Below are 18,977 nucleotides of genomic sequence, written 5' to 3'. Positions count from 1 at the left end.
AAATTCTGCACTGAAATAAAATTGTTTTGCACATGCCCCACACCTCAGCTGCATCTGTCCATGGTGTGTTCCCTGCAGCTGAGTCAAGTGGAAAATCCTTCTCAAGACGAGTCCACAACTCTCACAGGGGTGGCTCTTCTGGGAAGTCAAGGCTACCTTGCGATTCCTGGCCTGTGACACTCTTACAGGAGCGTTCTGTTCAGTCGGTACCTCCGCATTCTCTGCTCCACAGCAGCAACCTGAACAAAAGGAAACGCTGGTGAAGTACATGTTGATCTTATGAAATCAGATTATTTTTGGGAAAATTGTTTCCCTGTCATGACTAGGCATGATTCCATGGGATGATTTTCAAGACAAGTGAGTTGAACTCTAAGGAAACAGCTGTTATACATTAGCTGGACTCAGAGGTCAGTCAATGGTGAAAATCTCACCAAAACAGGAACAAAAGCTTAGGGTGGGAAACAGAGAAGACAAGAAGGCTTTACTCATTGTTCCTCCACGAACGGCTTCTTTTAGGACCTTTCATGCTGGGGACCTGCGTCAGTGTAGGGTAATTTGCATGTGCTGACACCCATACAACACAATTGTATTGAAGCACAGGATGTTCAAGGTCAATATAATAATACGTCTGCACTCCAAAGCTCTGCAGGCCTGGACCTCGGTTGGTTTGCAGTAAAGAGGGACCTGTGAAAGAGGTAGATGGGCAAGGTCTAGGAAGGTTAAAGTTATTTGTGGGCATGGAATCTGAGTAGAAATGGTCATTATTACACCTGACAAGCAGGCAAAGTGTCAACAATAAGACAGTAGAAGCAAAACTGGATGAGGAATGGGTCATGGAAACAAAATACTTTTGAACAAAATGGGTTCCTAGTTATGACTTTAACACAGCCCTGGTGTCAAAACCTTCCCAACAGGCCTTCACCAAGGCAAGACCGCCTCTGGGTCCACCTTGTCCTTCATAAAGTCATGTTTCTTCTGTGATGCACAAATGATTCTTCCCCATGAATCCCAACTGGGTCAAACATGGGATTCAGATGATATAAATCCAAAAGAAAAAAACAAATAGATGTATGGTGAGCACTGTTATAGAACTACAAAGCACAACAGAGATCATGCGGAAAGAGCTGTACACACAATACACAAAGGGGTGCACCAAGAGTGTCCACCTCAGGTAACTGGGAGGCTGACTCATTGAACCAATAGGACACCTAGTACACAAAGCTACCCTACCAACTCGGGGAAGCAGCGAAAATGAAGAGACAAGCAAACGGATCACAAAAACAGAAATGGAGGAGAACAAATGACTGGACAGAGTTCAAAACCACGGTTATAAGGTTTTTCAAGAATTTCCTGGAAAAGGCTGATAAATTGAATGAGACCCTCGAGGATATGAAAAAGGAGCAACTAGAAATTAAACATACACTGACTGAAATAAAAAATATTATACAGAGACTCAACAGCAGACTAGAGAAACGCAAAAATCAACTCAAAGATTTGGAATACAAAGAGGCAAAGGACACTCCTCCAGAGAAGCATGAAGAGAAGAGAATTCTGAAAGTTGTAGATAGTGTAAGAAGCCTCTGGGACAACTTCAAGCATACTAACATCAGAATTATGGGGGTGAGCAAGACGCTGAAAACCTATTTGAAGAAACAATGACAGAAAACTTCCCCCACCTGGTGAAAGAAATAGACTTAAAAGTCCAAGAAGCGCACAGACCCCCAAACAAAAGGAATCCAATGAGGACCACACCAAGACACATCATAATTAAAATGCCAAGGGGTGCCCTAACTGGTTTGGATCAATGGATAGAGCGTCGGCCTGCAGACTGAAAGGTCCCAAGTTAGATTCCGGTCAAGGGCATGTACCTTGGTTGTGGGCACATCCCCAGTAGGGGGTGTGCAGAAGGCGACTGATCAATGTTTCTCTCTCATTGATGTTTCCAACGTTCTATCCCTCTCCCTTCCTCTCTGTAAAAAATTAATAAAAATATATTTTTAAAAAAATGCCAAGGGCAAAAGACAGAATCTTACAAGGAGCAAGAGAAAAACAGTTAACCACAAGGGAGCACACATACGATTATCAGCTGATTTCTCAACAGAAACTATGCAGGCCAGACGGGAGTGGGAAGAAATATTCAAAGTGATGAATAGTAAGAATCTACAACCAAGATTACTCTACCCAGCAAAGTTATCATTCAAAATTGAAGGGCAGATAAAGAGCTTCACAGATAAGAAAAAGCTAAAGGAGTTCATCACCACCAAACCAGTATTATATGAAACTAGAGGCCCGGTGCACGAAATTGGTGCATGGAGAGGGGGGTGTCCCTCAGCCCAGCCTGTACCTCTCCAATCTGGGACCCCTCGAGGGATGTCCGACTGCCCGTTTAGGCCTGATCCCACTGTAATACATATATAATACTTTAAACAATAAAGAATTTTTAAAAATATGTTTAAAATATCCATAGTACACAACACAATCTACAAATGCAATCCTGAGGATAATTCCTATGGTATTTTACAAAGAAATGAAAAGAGAATCTTGAAATATATGGAACCAAAAAATGAGAATAGCAAAAACAATCATGAGTGAGAACAAAGCTGGTGGCATCCCACTTCCTGACTTCATTTTAGTACAAAGAGAAAGCAAGCAGTGTGTTTCTGGAGAAACACAGGCACATACATCAACTGAACAGACCAGAAAACATAAAAATAAACCCAGGCACATCCTTTCAAGTAATCTCTGACAAAGCTGCAAGACACAGAAGAAGGGAAAGATAGTTTCTTCAATGAATGGTGCTGCTGAAATCAATACTCACATGTAAACACAACAATACTGGACATTGCTGATAAAATGTAACTCAACCTGCATGACAGAAATGAATGTCAGTCCTAAAACGAAAAACTCCTCAGGACAATCTAGAGAAAAAGTTTTGGAGGTTTGTATTGGAAAGGATTTTCTGAATGTGACACTAATCACCACACAAAATAGAGAAAACAAACAGTCCAGATTGCAACATAAAGAAAAAAAGCTTCTCAGCACAACAGGAATAAACACAATGAAATGAAAAGAAATCTAAAGAAAAGAAGAAAATACTTGCAAATCATACGAAGGAATCGCTTGGAGAGATTGTGGATTCGGTTCTGATCAGCATAATAAAGCAAATATTTGCAATATGGAAAGAAATTCACGAAAATATTTACAGTTCCCAGGGAATAATGAAGGTATGTTAATACCATAATGCAGGATAAGAACAATGCAATGACTCTGTCTTTAAAGCAAACTCGATATCACTTCATTACAAATACATTATTCTAAGCACCAGTACAACCATCTCAGCGGTTAGAAACATGGTGGTACTATACCTGCAGCATCCAAGTTTGCAAAAACATGGACTTTGTAGAAAAGCAGGTGTGGGAGAGCACATGCAAAAATATGTGTTCCTGTAAGTCATAAGCAATTAATATATAAAATATACAAGTTCTTCAAAAGAATGTTTAAACAAAAAATACAGTTATTAACCAAGATAAGGATGTAGAAACAATTCTTCAAAAAATAGGTACAAATGACCAACAGGAATATAGAAAATGCTTTCCTCACTGATCAAGGTGGAATCCCTCGGGCTTCCTGCAACACTACCAACCACAAGTCCTTCCCTGTGAACGTAGTACAGCGGGGAGAACTGGGACTTCAGGAAAGAAGGGAGCAATGGAAACAGACCCACCCTCCCCAGGACAGCAACTACCCAGGAAACTGGAAAATCAAGCAGAACCACAGTCTACATGGGAGGACAGAGCACACCCTGGGAGATGGGGCCTGGCAAATCCCAAAGCCAAGTCCACGTCACTGGTGAGAGTGAGGGTCTTACCCAGCGAGGATACAAGTTCAAAGTTCTCCAGCATCACATTCAGGTACAGCTGTCTCTGACCCTCATCAAGGAGGCTCCATTCCTCCCTGGAGAAGTACAGGGCAATGTCCTCAAAGGTCACGCCAACCTGTCAGAATGGAGACAATGAAACCAGCGCTGTCTCTCTGAGAACCCCAACTCCTACTCCTTACACACCTTCCCCCTCAACCTCCTCCAGGGCACCCGGTTAGTGTGGACACCAGGCCCTAATGCCAGTGCAGGCTGCTCTCTCATCACAGTCCCATTACTCACTGGGATTGCCCTCAGCAGAGCAGCTGGGTTGGGTGGGAAGGATTGGGGGAGGGGAGGAGAGAGGACAATGCCATTTAAGGTCTGGGGATGCCTGCAGGGCCCCAGCCTCACTGCCAAGCAATCCCACTGCAGTCCCCTAGATCATGCCTCCAAGACACAGCCAAGCCTGGGTTTATGCTTCGCCTTTAAGTGCCCACACCAGGTCCCGGGGACCATCAGCTCACACTTCCTCCAGATGTGCACACCACTGGGTAACCTTTAACCTCTTCCCATCTTCAGTACCAGGTTGACTCCCTCAGCTCTGCCCCCTTCCTGCTCCAATGCCACTGGATCTCGCTGGACTCTCCCATGAACTTGGCAAATGGCATCCACAGAGAGCTTGTCTTCCGGGTCCAGAACCACCCCCGGCCTCTGAGGGACCCCACAGCCGGGAAAGCCCCAATGAGGCTGTGCCGTCCTCCCTGCAGCCTCTGATCTGTCCGCCCATCCTCACAGCCCACACCCTCAGGGAACCTCAGATGCCAGTCAGCCCTGTCCTCTCCGCCCTGCACTGGCTGTGCCTCAGAAGCCACAACGCTCCTCTCCCCTCCGCCTTCCTCACGGTCCTCCACGCGGACTGAGCTGCAGGACGTGACCGATGCCCCTCAGTCTGTGGTGTCTGTGAAGGAGGAAGTGAGACCTGGGGGAGTGGAACTCACCTCAGCACGTTTCCTCAGCACCGGCGCCGCCATTGCTCTCTGTGGGCCGAGCGGGGCGGGAGCGGCCGGAGTAGAAGCCGCTGCAGGAATGGCGGTGCCTGTCCCGGCCCTGGCGTGGGTCCGGGCGGTGACTCCGAGCTTCAATCCCCAGTGTGAGCTGTGAGCGCCACGGGAGGCTCCGTCCATGGGCTGTGAGGCGGGGAACACCACTCTCCACCTTCTCCACAGGAGCGGAGCCTTGGAAAACCTGACTGTCTCAGACAAAAAGCACAAAACAGAAAATCCCGCCAGGGGGCTACCGGTCCCGCCCTCAGAAATAACCAAAGGGAAACGCCTTCTCTGAGCCCCCATTGGCTCAGCCTGCTAGCATTCCATGCGTGGCCTTCTGGGTAATGTAGTTTCTCCGCTGCAACGCCAGGATTCTGTATTTCTTAATTGAACCTAGGACTGGATTTAAGGGCCGATAGCCCAAGAACACACCAAGGATACTAAGTGTCCTCTAGCACCTTTAGGGAAGGTGATATTTGGGGCAAATAAAATGCACTTTTGAGCAATAGCTCCCCATAAATTCCTCCATAAAATACAAACAACACTGAGCCAAACCGGTGTCGGCCAATATTGTCTTTCTATCTTGTTTAAGTTTTTATATGTTTTTGTTCTTTAGATATCTTTTGTTGCTATATAATGTTGTTGTTTATTAATCAATTTATATATTATTTTCATGTATACTTTACTAATTTCCTTTTATCTCTGACACTTTTATTATAGAGAAAAGGCTAACAGCAATATAAAAATATTGCTTCCAATTAATTTCCTTACAATGGGAATAAATTTGGGCACTGGGCCACTAGTTTTTAAATAAACAATGATTGACCAAAGAAAATATTATCTAGGATAGCGATCGCCAACCTTTCGAATCTTACGGAAAACCAGTGGTCTATGCACCAGCAGTTGGCGATTGTTGCTCTAGGATGTGGAGCATGTGAATACCCTACACACTGGTGGAAAAAGGCCAAAAGTTACAATCAGCTGATTTTTATTTTGAAGGGAAAGTGTCTTGATTTTTAAAATATATATTTATTAACTTCAGAAAGGGAGAGATAGAAGCACCAATGAAGAAAGAGAATCACTGACTAGTTGCCTCTTGCACACCGCACACTGGGTTTGAACCTGCAACTCGGGAATGTACCCTGACCTGTAAATACTATACTGCAGGTAAATAATGCAATGATTTTGTCTCAAAAGCAAAGGAAATATAACTATTAAAAATACTTCATTACTAAACACTAGTAACTAACATCTGAGCTTGCTAGAATAATGGTGGCAGTAGACCTGCTAACTGCACTGTTGCCAAAAACATGGACTTCTGCTGGAAACCAATTCCAGAATGTAATAATTACAAGAGTTTCACCAAAAGGTTGGTGTAGTTTGGGCGGCTCAACAAGGGTGAGTCACATATGTACTTTACCTGTTGAAACAGTAAAGGGCACTTCCCCCAAACCTGAATAGGATTGTTAACTGCCTGATAGCTCTCAGGGCATTTTATTGCCTCCTGTTGGCCAAACACTTGAACATCTGTAGGCTATTACCCAATCCGACAATATCCTTTGATACCCTACCCTTTGAGTAAAATGCTTTCCTCACTGATACCCTACCCTTTTAAGGCACCACTGTGCCTTAAGACAAACTGTGTTGAATAAAAGCATGGGTCTTTGGTCAAGGTAAGAATCTTTTTTTTTTTTTAAATATATTTCATTGATTTTTTACAGAGAAAGAGAGAGGGATAGAGAGTTAGAAACATCGATGAGAGAGAAACACCGATCAGCTGCCTCCCGCACACCCCCCACTGGGGATGCGCACACAACCAAGGCACATGCCCTTGACCAGGAATCGAACCTGGGACCCCTTAGTCCGCAGGCCGACGCTCTATCCACTGAGCCAAACTGGCCCTGGCCAAGGTAAGAATCTTTAGCTCCATCAGCTGAAGATCCTCTGACCCCCAATGCCTTTCAAAATTACCGGTTGTCGCCGAAACCGGTTTGGCTCAGTGGCTAGAGCGTCGGCCTGCGGACTGAAAGGTCCCAGGTTCGATTCAGTTCAAGGGCATGTACCTTGGTTGCGGGCACATCCCCAGTGGGGGGTGTGCAGGAGGCAGCTGATCGATGTTTCTAACTCTATCCCTCCCCCTTCCTTTCTGTAAAAAATCAATAAAATATATATTTAAAAAAAATTATCGGTTGTCCTTGGACTCTTTAATCATCTACACGCAACCCTTTCTCCAGAATTCTGAAACCTTTGTAAGGCTGGGAAAAGAACCCCGGCATACTTCATAGAAAAGCCGGCCTACCAGCCATGAAGACAGAAGAGAAACAGTCCAGAGATGGAAGACGCTGACCATGCCTTGCCATACTAGCAGTCAGCAGATGTGCGTCACTGCAGATTGCCCAGAGGGTAATGAGAGAGGGTCAGACCTGCATTACCACCATTTGTCCACCATCCAGAACTGAAATATCATTGCTGTTATGTACACATAAACAACTGTTGGACATAGAAATCGGGACTCAAAAGAACTGTTTACCCAGAAAGAAACACTACAGACTGATTCATTTGGCTCTCAGCATAACCATTATTGCTTGTCTCATTTTCGGTTCCTATAAGTGTATTCCTAGTATCACATGAGCTCACTCATCTAGGGGAAATGATGAACAACATAGACTGAAGAACAAGAACAGCATTGATCAGACTGTCACACCTCAGAGGGAAGGTAGGGGAGGGTGGGGACAAGGGAGATAGATCAACCAAAGGACTTGTGTGCTTGCATATGAGCCTAACCAGTGATCACGGACAACAGGGGGATGGGGACATGCGTGTGGGGGGTTTGGGATGGGAATGGGGGGGTGATGACAAATATGTGATACCTTAATCAATAAAGTAAAATAAAATAAAATAAAATAAAATAAAAAGAAAAGCCGGCCTGGGCGAGCAGTATCTGAGAAGCACAATTAACCACATGCAAAAAGATGTGTTCTGTATGTAATAAGCAATTAATATATGAAATCTACAAGGTAATCAAAAAAATCTCTAACCAAAAAATACAGTTAATAAACAAGATAGGATGTAGAGACAAATCTTCAAATGGTAAAAACACATGACTAATAGGAATATAGAAAATGCTTTCCTCACTGATCAAGGTGGAATCCCTCAGGCTTCCTGCAACACTACCAACCACAAGTCCTTCCTGTGAACTTAGTACAGCGGGGAGAACTGGGACTTCAGGAATAGAAGGGAGCAGCGGAAACAGACCCACCCTCCCCAGGACACCAACTACCCAGGAAAACTGGAAAATCAAGCAGAACCACAGTCTACATGGGAGGACAGAGCACACCCTGGGAGATGGGGCCTGGGAAATTGCAAAGCCAAGTCACTGGTGAGAGTGAAAGTCTTACCCAGGGAGGATACAAGTTCAAAGTTCTCCAGCATCACATTCAGGTACAGCTGTCTCTGACCCTCATCAAGGAGGCTCCATTCCTCCCTGGAGAAGTACAGGGCAATGTCCTCAAAGGTCACGCCAACCTGTCAGATTTGAGACAAGAGCTGTATCTCTCAGAACCAGCCCAGCCTGCACCCTGTCCAATCTGGGACCCCTTGAAGGATGTCGTACTGCCGGTTTACAGGGATAGGGCCTAAACTGGCAGTTGGACATTCGTCTCACAATCTGGGACTGCTGGTTCTAACCGCTCACCCGCCTTCATGCCTGCCTGATTGCCCCTAACCACTCTTCCTGCCAGACTGCTCGCCCCCAACTGCCCACCATCCCTGGCCTGCTCGCCCCCAAATGCCTCCCACCGCCAGACTGGTCACCGGCATCTGCCCCCCGTGCAATCCTGCTCATTCCCAACTGCCCCCTCTTCTGGCCTGCTCGCTCCCACCTTCCCTCTTCACTGTCCTGACTGCCCACAACTGCCCCTTGCTGGCCTGCTCACTTCAAACTTCCCGCCCCTCACTGTCCTTATTACCTACAACTGACCCCTACTGACAGCCTACTTGCGCCCAACTGGCCCCCCTGCTGGTCTGCTTTACCCCCAAATCCCTACCAACCACCAGCCTTATCACCCACAAACTGGCATCCAATCCTGACCTGATCACACCCCGTCGACCCAATCTCCCAGCCCCTCCTTTTCTTTTTTATTTTTCAGTGCCTCCTTGAGCAGAGGCCAGTGCCAGCTGGAAGCAGGTATCTGGGATTTATTTATCTTATATAATTGGAACTTTATACCATTGAGCTGAGGCCAGGGCTAGCCAGGGCAGGTGGAAAGCTTTGCTTCTTCCATCACCGGGGGCAACCCAAGCCTCCTGTTTCCTGTTCCCTCCAGCTCCCTGGAGGCCAACATCTTAGTTAATTTGCATACTTGCTCTGATTGACTGGTGCATGTAGCAGAGGTACGGTCAATTTAAATGTTTCTCTTTTATTAGATAGACTAGGCACCCGGTGCACAAAATTTGTGCACTGGGGGTGGGGAGTCCCTCAGCCCAACCTGCCCCCTCTCACATACTGGGGCCCTCAGGGGATGTCCTACTGATGGCTTAGGCCCGATCCCCACGGGAAGCAGGCCTAAGCCGCAGTCTGGCCTCCCTTTGTGGGAGGCAACTGGGCTGATCAGGGGAAGGCACCACCCCCATCACCGTGCTGCTGCAGCCACTGCCAGTCACCACAGCCACCAAGGTGTTTTCATCAACAGGGACTCCAGTCCCTTCACCCAGAAAAAATGACAACTTTCTTTAGGCATTTTCAAGATGTATCTTTCATAGGATATGCATTTCTTTCTTTCTTTCTCTCTCTCTTTCTTTTTTTATCCTTGCCTAAGGATATGTTTCCATTGACTTTTAGAGAATGTGGAAGAGAAAGGGAAAGACAGAGAGAAACATTGAAGTGAGAGGAACACTTTGATTGGTTGCCTCCTGCATGAGCCCTGATCTGGGCCCCAACCAGGGAGGAGCCTGCAACCTAGGTACATGCCCTCGATCAGAATCAACCCAGACCCTGCTGTCGCAGGCTGAGGCTCTATCCACTAAGTCAAACCGGCTAGGGCAGGATATGACTTTTCTTAGCCCTCCAGCAGCGGACCTTCGATTTTTTTTACAGAAGTGTGATGGAAAAATCCTAGATCACCTTTTTGGATTCTTATTACCCAAGTTACTAAGAATATTACCAGTGGCATACAGGAAGCTTAGCCAATGTGCAGTCAGAAAAGGTGTTTCCTCTGTAGTTCACACCAATCACGGGCTGTGCCCTGCCCAGGCCTAAAGCCTCTGGCCAAAGGTTTAGGCCTGGGCAGGGGACCTCCAGCTCTCTGTGATCACAGATACTGCCCATTGGGCAGGGGACCCCAGCTCCCTGCAATCCACCACAGGAGCAGACCCCCTTGCAGGAGTGGACCCCAGTTCCCCGCAATCCATCACAGGCCACCACTTGTGCCCAAGGCTGGAAAAGCCTCCGGCAGAGGCTTTCCGGGCCTTGGGCTCAACTGGACCCCAAGCTCCCTGCAATCCATCACAGGAGCGGACCCCCAGTTGCCTGCAATACATTGCATGCTCCCTGCTCATGCCCAGGGCCAGAAAAACCTCTGCTCGAGGCTTTCCCGGCCTTGAGCTGGGCCGGACCCCACACTCCCTGCGATAAATAGCAGGAGCGGACGCCCAGTTCCCTGCGATCCATCGCAGGCTCCACGCTCGTTCCCAAGGCCGGAAAAGCCTCCTGTGGAGGCTTTCCCGGCTTTGGGAACAATTGGGGCTTGACATATGCAGCCTGCCCCATCCGCCATTGGGGCTTGGGTCCGAACGGCTACAGCGGGCGCTGCCCTCTTCCCCCACCATCTTTGCTGGGTTAATTTGCTTAGAGCCCCTGATTGGCTGTGGGCATAGTGAAGGTATGGTCAATTTGCATATTACTCTTTTATTAGGTAGGATTTCCTTATTAAAATGCACCCAAAGACAATGGTGCTTGTGGGCTTCGGGAAGTGAGAAGGGTCCGGCCTGCGAATGTCTCTGAAGTGAGAAGCTGAAGATCAAAGATGGAGAGAGAGGGAGAGAAAAAAAAATCAATGCTGAGAGAGAATCATTTATCAGTTGCCTCCTGTATGCTCCACACTCCAAATCTAGCCAGGTACAGGCATCCTCCCTGACTATGAATGGAATCGTGACTTCCTAGTTTACATGTATAAACTAGAGGCTTAGTGAACAAAATTCTTGCATTCAGGGGGATCCCTCAGCCTGGGCTGTGTCCTCTTGCAGTCTGGGAATGTTGAATTCACATAGATAAATAACACTTATATCCATATAAAGAATTATACAGAGTCCTAACTGGTTTGGCTCAGTGGATAGAGGATTTGCCTGTGGACTGAGGGGTACCAGATCAATTCCATTCAAGGGCTTGTACCTTGGTTGTGGGCACAACCCAAGTGGGGGATGTGCAGGAGGTAGCTGATCCATGTTTCTCTCTCATTGATGTGTGTAACTCTCTATCCCTCTCCCTTCCTCTGTAAAAAAATCAATAAAATATATATTTAAAATAAATAAAATAAAAAAGAACTATATAGAAATGTTTGTACCAGCTTTATTAGCAATAACCAAATATTTTTTGAAATGGACATGATGGTGATATATTCAGAGTCCAGAGTGCTAACCATTACACCATGGAACCAACTAATGGTGATATATTCAAAGATATGAATATCCACCAGAGTCCTAGCCGGTTTGGCTCTGGTTAGAGGATAGGCCTGCAGACAAAAGGCTCCTGGGGTCGATTCCCGTCAAAGGCACGTATCTTGGTTGAAGACTCCTTCCCACCCCAGGACATGGTCACAGCTGATGCAGGAGGCAACCAATCGATGTGTTTCCTTCACATCAATATTTCTCTGTCTTTCCCTCTCTCTTCCACTCTCCAAAAAATTCAACAAAAGAATATCCTCGACTGACGATTAACAACAACAAAAAGATTATCTATCGAAAAAAAAAGATGAGTAACAAATACATCTTTTAAAAATCTCCAACAATTTATAAAATAATAATTAAATCTGAAAAATATTTAGAAACAGCCAAGTTCTTTATTAAGAACAGCAAACAGATTAAACGAGGTCATGAAACAACTACACAGTCACAGATATGATCAGTATTGAGTGCAATGATGGTTTCAGTTTCATGCACACGTCAAGATTTATGAAACACTACACTTAACACATGCAATTTACTCATTACAGCTGTTAAAAGAATGGTTCAAGATAAAAGAAATATACTTTCACCTATTTTGGAATAGGTTGGCAACTCTATATTCAATTCACATACTTACATACTTATGCCCTGTGGGCAAGTCTAATACCAGTGACAGGAAATGTAACAAACAATGAAGAACTTCCACACAAACCCACTGGAATGCTTATTGGGTCACAAAAGCCACATTTCCGGCCTAAAGACACCCTTTCTTTTCCTCTTAGTTTTTCTGCCAGAGCACCAATGGCTCTGATGGGAACATCTGAGAAGCTACAAGAATCCACAAACCTCTTGATTATAATCAATGACAATAACTGCTGCACAGAATATGAACGTGCCAGGAGTCCCTGAGATCTGTGTACACACCGCTCCTGTAGTCTTTTCCTCAAAAAAATTTCTGGGTGCAGGTTTAGATGAAGACAATTCCATCTAATAGGCTGCACTCTGGTCAAACAACAATTAGGTCAGTGTTTCTGCAGTGAAAGGGTTCCCCTCACTGCAATGGTCCTCCAACCAGTGACCATCACCCATGGAATTGAAGGCATTAGGGCAAATGGCCCTCTGCAAGACCTGGGCAGGAGGTTCCCTTCAAATGTCTTAGCATCCCCTGGAAACAAAAATAAAAACTCACACCGCTCCCAGACATACTTGAGGTTCTCACAGCTACCCCCTCTTTCAAATGATCTCTGTGTCTCAAATCATCCATCTTCACATGAGGACTAGAGTCCACAGTGTTTCCTAGGAAAATTATGGAAAACAATGTAAATTTGGCAAAAACTGCTGAGGTTATTTCTGCACCATAGTCTTCCCTCAACGACAAAAATGTTGGAGACCACATAAAAGTTTTCCACATCACTGAACTTGGAGTACCCAGATCTCCTTATAAACTAACACACACAGTAAATAGAACACCAAAATTAAACAAGTGTTAGGAAAAGGCCTTCATTATTTTGCAAAGAATGAGACCTGAGACTGGCAGTTGAAGGCTTAGACACTCAATCAAGGCATCTTCACTGGCATCTAGGGAATGTGTGTTCCTGAAAATGGCAGTCCCTCTACAACATTATGTTTACTGGGGCCAACAGGAATCATTCCTTAGTGGTAACTCATGACAGGTAAACAAGTAAGAACTGAGGACTCAGGTATTCCAAATTTTCTTCAACAAATTAGACAACAGAGGTAGCTTCCCTGGGCACATGAGGATGGTGATTGATGCCATCTCTAGTTACCTTATAGGTTGTTCAGGTGAAATACCTTCAGAAACGAAAATATGCAGTGACCTCGATCTGGCAGGACATCTCTGTATGTTACTAAGTGCAACATAACTACATAGTGTTCCAACATAAGCAAACACACACAACAGCAAAAACACTTATGGGAACTTTACATAATATAGGTAAGTACATGTATGAGATTCAGAAAAATGAGGATTCACAAATTTTCTTGTACTATTGTGAAGTTCTATCTAAGAAACTTCATTTCCTACACATCTAAGAAATTTCTCACATTTGGACTCTTACGTGGAGAGCTAATTTAGAAATATGCCTGAGAAATATCTCGCATTAATTGCACTCAGAATGTGAACGATCCAATGTGAACGATCTGATGATAATGGAGACCAGTGATCCATCTAAAAGATTTCCCACATTGACTGCATTTATAAGGTTTTTCTCCTGTATGAACTCTCCGATGACTATGAAGTTGAGTGCTACGCGTAAAAGATTTCTCACACTCAATGCATTTATAAGGCTTTTCTCCTGTGTGAATTCTCTGATGTCTACGAAGGTGACTGCTAGTGGTAAAACTTTTCCCACATTCACTGCATTTATAAGGCTTTTCTCCTGTGTGAATTCTCTGATGAAATTGAAGACCATGGCTAGTTGTAAAAGACTTTCCACATTCAATACATTTATACGAATTTTCTCCTGTATGAACTCTTTGATGACAATGAAGGGCATTCTCCAATGTAAAAGATTTCCCATAGTCACTGCATTTATAAGGCTTTTCTCCTGTATGAACTCTCTGATGATTATGTAGGTGAGAGTTAGTTGTAAAAGATATTCCACATTCACTGCACTCATTGGGCCTTTCTCCAGTGTGAACTCTCAGGTGACAATGAAGTTCAGTGCTAGTGATAAAAGACTTTCCACATTCACTGCAGTGATAAGGCCTTTCTCCAGTGTGCACTCTCTGATGACAAGAATCTTTAGTGCTACTGCTGTAAGCTTTTCCACATTTTCTACATTTGTAAGGCTTTTCTCCAGTGTGACCTCTCTCGTGACAATAAAGGTTACTGCTACTGGTAAAAGATTTCCCACATTCATTGTACTCATAAGGTCTTTCCACTGTGTGAACTCTCTGATCATAATGGAGGGCACTGCTACAGGTAAAAGTTTTTCCACATTCACTGCTCTCATAAGGCCGTTCTGCAGTGTGCAAAGCTTCAGGATCACCTAGGCTATTGCTACTGCTAAAAGCTTTCCCATATTCATTCCACTGATAAGGGCTTTCTCCAGTGTGACCTTGCTGTTGATCATGAAAGCTAGAAAATTTGGTTAAATATTTTCCACAATCAGAGCTCACAAAACACTGACTTCCTGCATGGACATCCTTTTCCGGAAGAAAATTGTGGTTGCAACTAATGTCTTCCTTACATTGTTTTCTGGTGTAATAATTGTTTCTCCTTTGAAACATCATCTCACACTTCAAAACAGCATTTGGACTGTCCCTGGACATAATAGCCTTTAGGTGGAGAGGTCCGGACCCAGTAAGGACACCCTGCCCAACATCCCCGTATGTGAAATGATTCTGGGACACATTGAAATTGTAGCCGTTTGCACGTGAGATCCTGTTCACACCTGTATTGAAAGTCTTCTCTCTCACATGCTGTTGGTGAACTTTTACACTGAAGTAAAACTGTTTTGCACATGCCCCGCACCTCAACAGTATCTGTCCATGTTGTGTTCCCTGCAGCTCAGTCAAATGGAAAATGTTTCCCAAGACGAGCCCACAGCTCTCACAGGGGTGGCTCTTCTGGGAAGACAAGGCTACCTTGGGATTCCTGGCCTGTGACACTCTTACAGGAGCGTTCTCTTCAGTCATTGTCTCCACATTCTCTGCTCCACAGCAGCAACCTGAACAAAAGGAAACGCTGTTGAGGTACATGTTGATCTTATGAAAACAGAGTATCTTCACCACAAATGTTTATGTGTCATGACTAGGCCTGATTGCATAGAACAATTTTCAAGACAAATGAGGTATATTCTGAGGAAATACATAACGTGACGCCAAAAGTCGGTCGATGATGAAAAGCTCACCAAGAAAGGACAGAAGCACAGGATGGGACACAAAGAAGAGAGGAAGGCTCTACTCATTGTTCTTGGGAAAAACGGCTTCCTCCAATACCGTACATGCTGGCCACGTGAGTCTGTGTAGAATAATTTAAAGCTGCTCAAAGCCATAAAAATTGATTGTATTAGCCGAAACCGGTTTGGCTCAGTGGATAGGACTGAGGACTGAAAGGTCTCAGGTTCGATTCTGGTCAAGGGCATGTACCTTGGTTGCGGTACTGGGGATGTGCAGGAGGCAGCTGATCAATGTTTCTCTCTCATCGATGTTTCTAACTCTCTATCCCTCTCTCTTCCTCTCTGTAAAAAATCAATAAATAAAATATATTTTTAAAAATTGATTGTATTAGAGCACATGATGTTCAATGTCATTATAATAACACATGTGCACTCCAAGGTGCTGCAGGCACGGCACGGACCAACATTAGAGTGCAGTAAAGAGAGACCTGCGGAAGGGGCAGAGGTGCAAAGTCCAGAGTTGTCAAAGTTATACGTGAGGTGGGCAACCAAGTAGAAATGATCACTATTAGAACTGAATAGTAGGCAAAGTACCAACGTAAGTACAAACAAGCATAACTGGGTGAGGAATGGGCAACTGTAACCAAACACTGTGTTTCTATCTATGAATATAACAAAGGTCAGCCGAGGATTCCTCCCTAATGACAGTTGACCAAGGCAAGACCGCCTGTGGGTCCACTGTGTCATTCATAAAGTCGTGTTTCTTCTTTGGTGCACAAATGATTCTTCTACTTAAATTCCATTAGAGCCATTGCATGGGATAAAAGATGCAAATCTTCAAAGAAAAACAGAAAAGATGGATGGTCAACACTGTGGTAGAACAACAAAGTGTAAATGAGATCACAGACAAAAGACCTCTGTGTGTGACACCAGCAAGATGGCAGGATCAGAGATAGGAGCACCTTTCCCCACCTCAGTGTAAGTAGACAGCTAGCCATGAAAAAAACTGCATAAGAAATGGGAATAGGGTACCATGAAGACAAACAGTATTACAGAACACAAATAAAGGAGAACTCTACAGAAAGGATGACTGGAAAAGACTGGGTGAATAGACATATTTGAAAATACGTAGTCAAAAACAAGGGTCAGAGTTACCTCCAGCAGCCACCTTGCTTCTGCTGTCATTGACCCTAGAGGCCTGTTCTTCAAAAAATATTGGAAATTTTTGTGTTTAAAGACCACAGAATGGCTTGTCCAGTATGGCGCAGTTGGTTGGAACACTGTCCTGTGTACCAAAGGGTCGAGGATTCAATTCTCAGTCAAGGCACATATCAGTATGTGGGTTCCATTTCCAGTCGACTTGTGTGCAGAAAGCAGCCTTTAAATGTTTCACCCTCACACCAATGTTTTTTTCTCTCGCTCCCGCCCCCTCTCTCCCCCACACTCACTGTCTCTCTCTCTCTAACTCATTATTCATGTTTCTATCTCTCCTTCTCTTCCTCTCTAAAATCAATAAAATATATTTTCAGAGTAAATAATTTAAAGAATAAATAAATAGCCCTGGCCCGTGTCACTGAGTGCTAAGAGTGCCTGTCTGTACACAGGAAGGTCATGCTTTCGATTCCCAGTAAAGGGCGGGTACATGGCTTTCAGGTCTGATCCCGACTCTTAGAGTAGGCACATCTGGGAGGCAATCAATTGATGTTTCTTTCTCTCTCTCTCTCTGCCTCTCCTCTCTCTCCCTTTCCCTTACTCTAAGGGAAAAAAAAAAAAAAATCAAAGGAAAAAATATTTTCACTATTCAGGTGAAGATAAAAGAAGAATAAAGTATTGAATTAAGAAAAGTGACAGGAGCTGAAACCGGTTTGGCTCAGTGGATAGAGCGTCGGCCTGCGGACTGAAAGGTCCCAGGTTCGATTCCGGTCAAGAGCATGTACCTTGGTTGCGGGCACATCCCCAGTTGGGGATGTGCAGGAGGCAGCTGATCAATGTTTCTCTCTCATTGATGTTTCTAACTCTCTATCCCTCTCTCTTCCTCTCTGTAAAAAAATCAATAAAATATATTTTAAAAAAATAAAAATAAATAAAATAAAAAAAGAAAGAAAAGTGACAGGAGAGGACATCCAAGATGGTGATGTAGGGCAAAGGCTTATACTCACTGCTTCCCACAACCACATCAAAATTACAACTAAAATACTGAACAACCATCAGCCAGAACCTCTGGAAAGCTAGCTACAACGAAGTCTTATGACTAGAGAAGTAAAGAAGACAGCACACTGAGACTGGTAGGAGGTGCAGAGGCACAGAAGGTGCTGGTCCTGTACCCACGAGGGCCACTTTAATTGGGAGGGAGGTCGACTCTGCAGAGGTCACGTGGAGGAGCAAGAGGTCCCTGTACAACACCAGATGTCCAGCCCAGGGTTCCAGATTGGGAAAAAAAGTCCCTACTGGCAATAAGAACTTCAGACTGTACAAACCAGTGCAGACTGGGGCTGAGTGACAGACGCTACAGGAGATCAAGCTGCTCTTACAGTGCCAGCACCACCAACTGAACAGACAAGATCCCCCTTCCTCTGAGCTCCAGTACCAGGGGAGGCTCAGGAGGGCGGGGCTTGAATGGGATACCAATATACATAAGAGGAAAAACGGGATGGACTAGCATTGGGGCAGGAACTCAAGAGGCTTTCTTCCAGACATAGGTACTCTCAGGGATCATGGTTACTATGCTGAGACCTCCTGATTGCAGTGCTGACTGGCAGCCTTTTTTATTTCCTCCGCCCTAGTGATTCCCTGAGACCTCAACCCATCCAATTTAATTGTTTATTTTTTAAAATATATTTTATTGGAAAAAAAATAAAAATATTTTATTGATTTTTAGGGAGGAAGGGAGAGGGAGAGAGAGATAGAAACATCAATGATGAGAGAGAATCACTGATCGGCTGCCTCCTCCATGCCCCCCACTGGGGATCGAGCCCGCAACCCAGGCATGTACCCTTAGCCGGAATGGAACCTGGGACCCTTCAATCCACAGGCCGACGCTCTATCCATTGAGCCAAACCAATTCGGGCCCCATCCAATTTTTAAAAAATATATTTTATTGATTTTTTACAGAGAGGAAGGGAGAGAGATAGTTAAAAACATCGATCAGCTGCCTCCTGTACACCCCCTACTGGGGATGTGCCTGCAACCAAGGTACATGCCCTTGACCGGAATCGAACCTGGAATCCTTGAGTCCACAGGCCGAAGCTCACTGAACTAAACCCGTTTCGGCAAGGGCCCCATCCAATTTAAAAGCCCACCCAAGCTCTGTGCAACAGCATTTATATATGAATGGCCTGTCTTTGCTCAGGCTAAAACCTGTCAAACAAGTTGCAGTTGGGTCAGGGAGCCACAAATCTATCAATAAAAGGACCAAGAAGAGGCACCAGCACTAGCCTTCCCTTCTTTACAACAGGGCCTCATCGGGGCACTTCCAAACCTGATACAAAGAGGAGAATCTGCATATCTCCCTGATATGATGCTAGATGGATCCAGGCAGACCTGCCTGAA

At 44.8% G+C, this 18,977-nt stretch overlaps 1 protein-coding gene across 1 annotated transcript; it reads right to left on the bottom strand.

Annotated features, from left to right (window-relative positions):
- Positions 1–11,522: 11,522 nt before the first annotated feature.
- LOC103297702 (zinc finger protein 501-like) lies at positions 11,523–15,225 on the bottom strand. Its single transcript, XM_054710765.1, has one exon. The coding sequence runs from the start codon at positions 15,223–15,225 to the stop codon at positions 13,696–13,698; it is 1,530 nt and encodes a 509-aa protein (XP_054566740.1). The 3' UTR covers positions 11,523–13,695.
- Positions 15,226–18,977: the final 3,752 nt, after the last annotated feature.

This window comes from Eptesicus fuscus, chromosome 21 (genome assembly GCF_027574615.1).
Source record: "Eptesicus fuscus isolate TK198812 chromosome 21, DD_ASM_mEF_20220401, whole genome shotgun sequence".
NCBI classification, from domain to species: domain Eukaryota; kingdom Metazoa; phylum Chordata; class Mammalia; order Chiroptera; family Vespertilionidae; genus Eptesicus; species Eptesicus fuscus.
Note: the sequence above shows the minus strand (reverse complement) of the source record. Positions and strands in the feature narration are given on the sequence as shown.

Bases quoted from the DNA above. Each gene is read 5' to 3' on its own strand.
- LOC103297702 (XM_054710765.1), bottom strand. From the start codon at position 15,225: ATGACTGAAGAGAACGCTCCTGTAAGAGTGTCACAGGCCAGGAATCCC.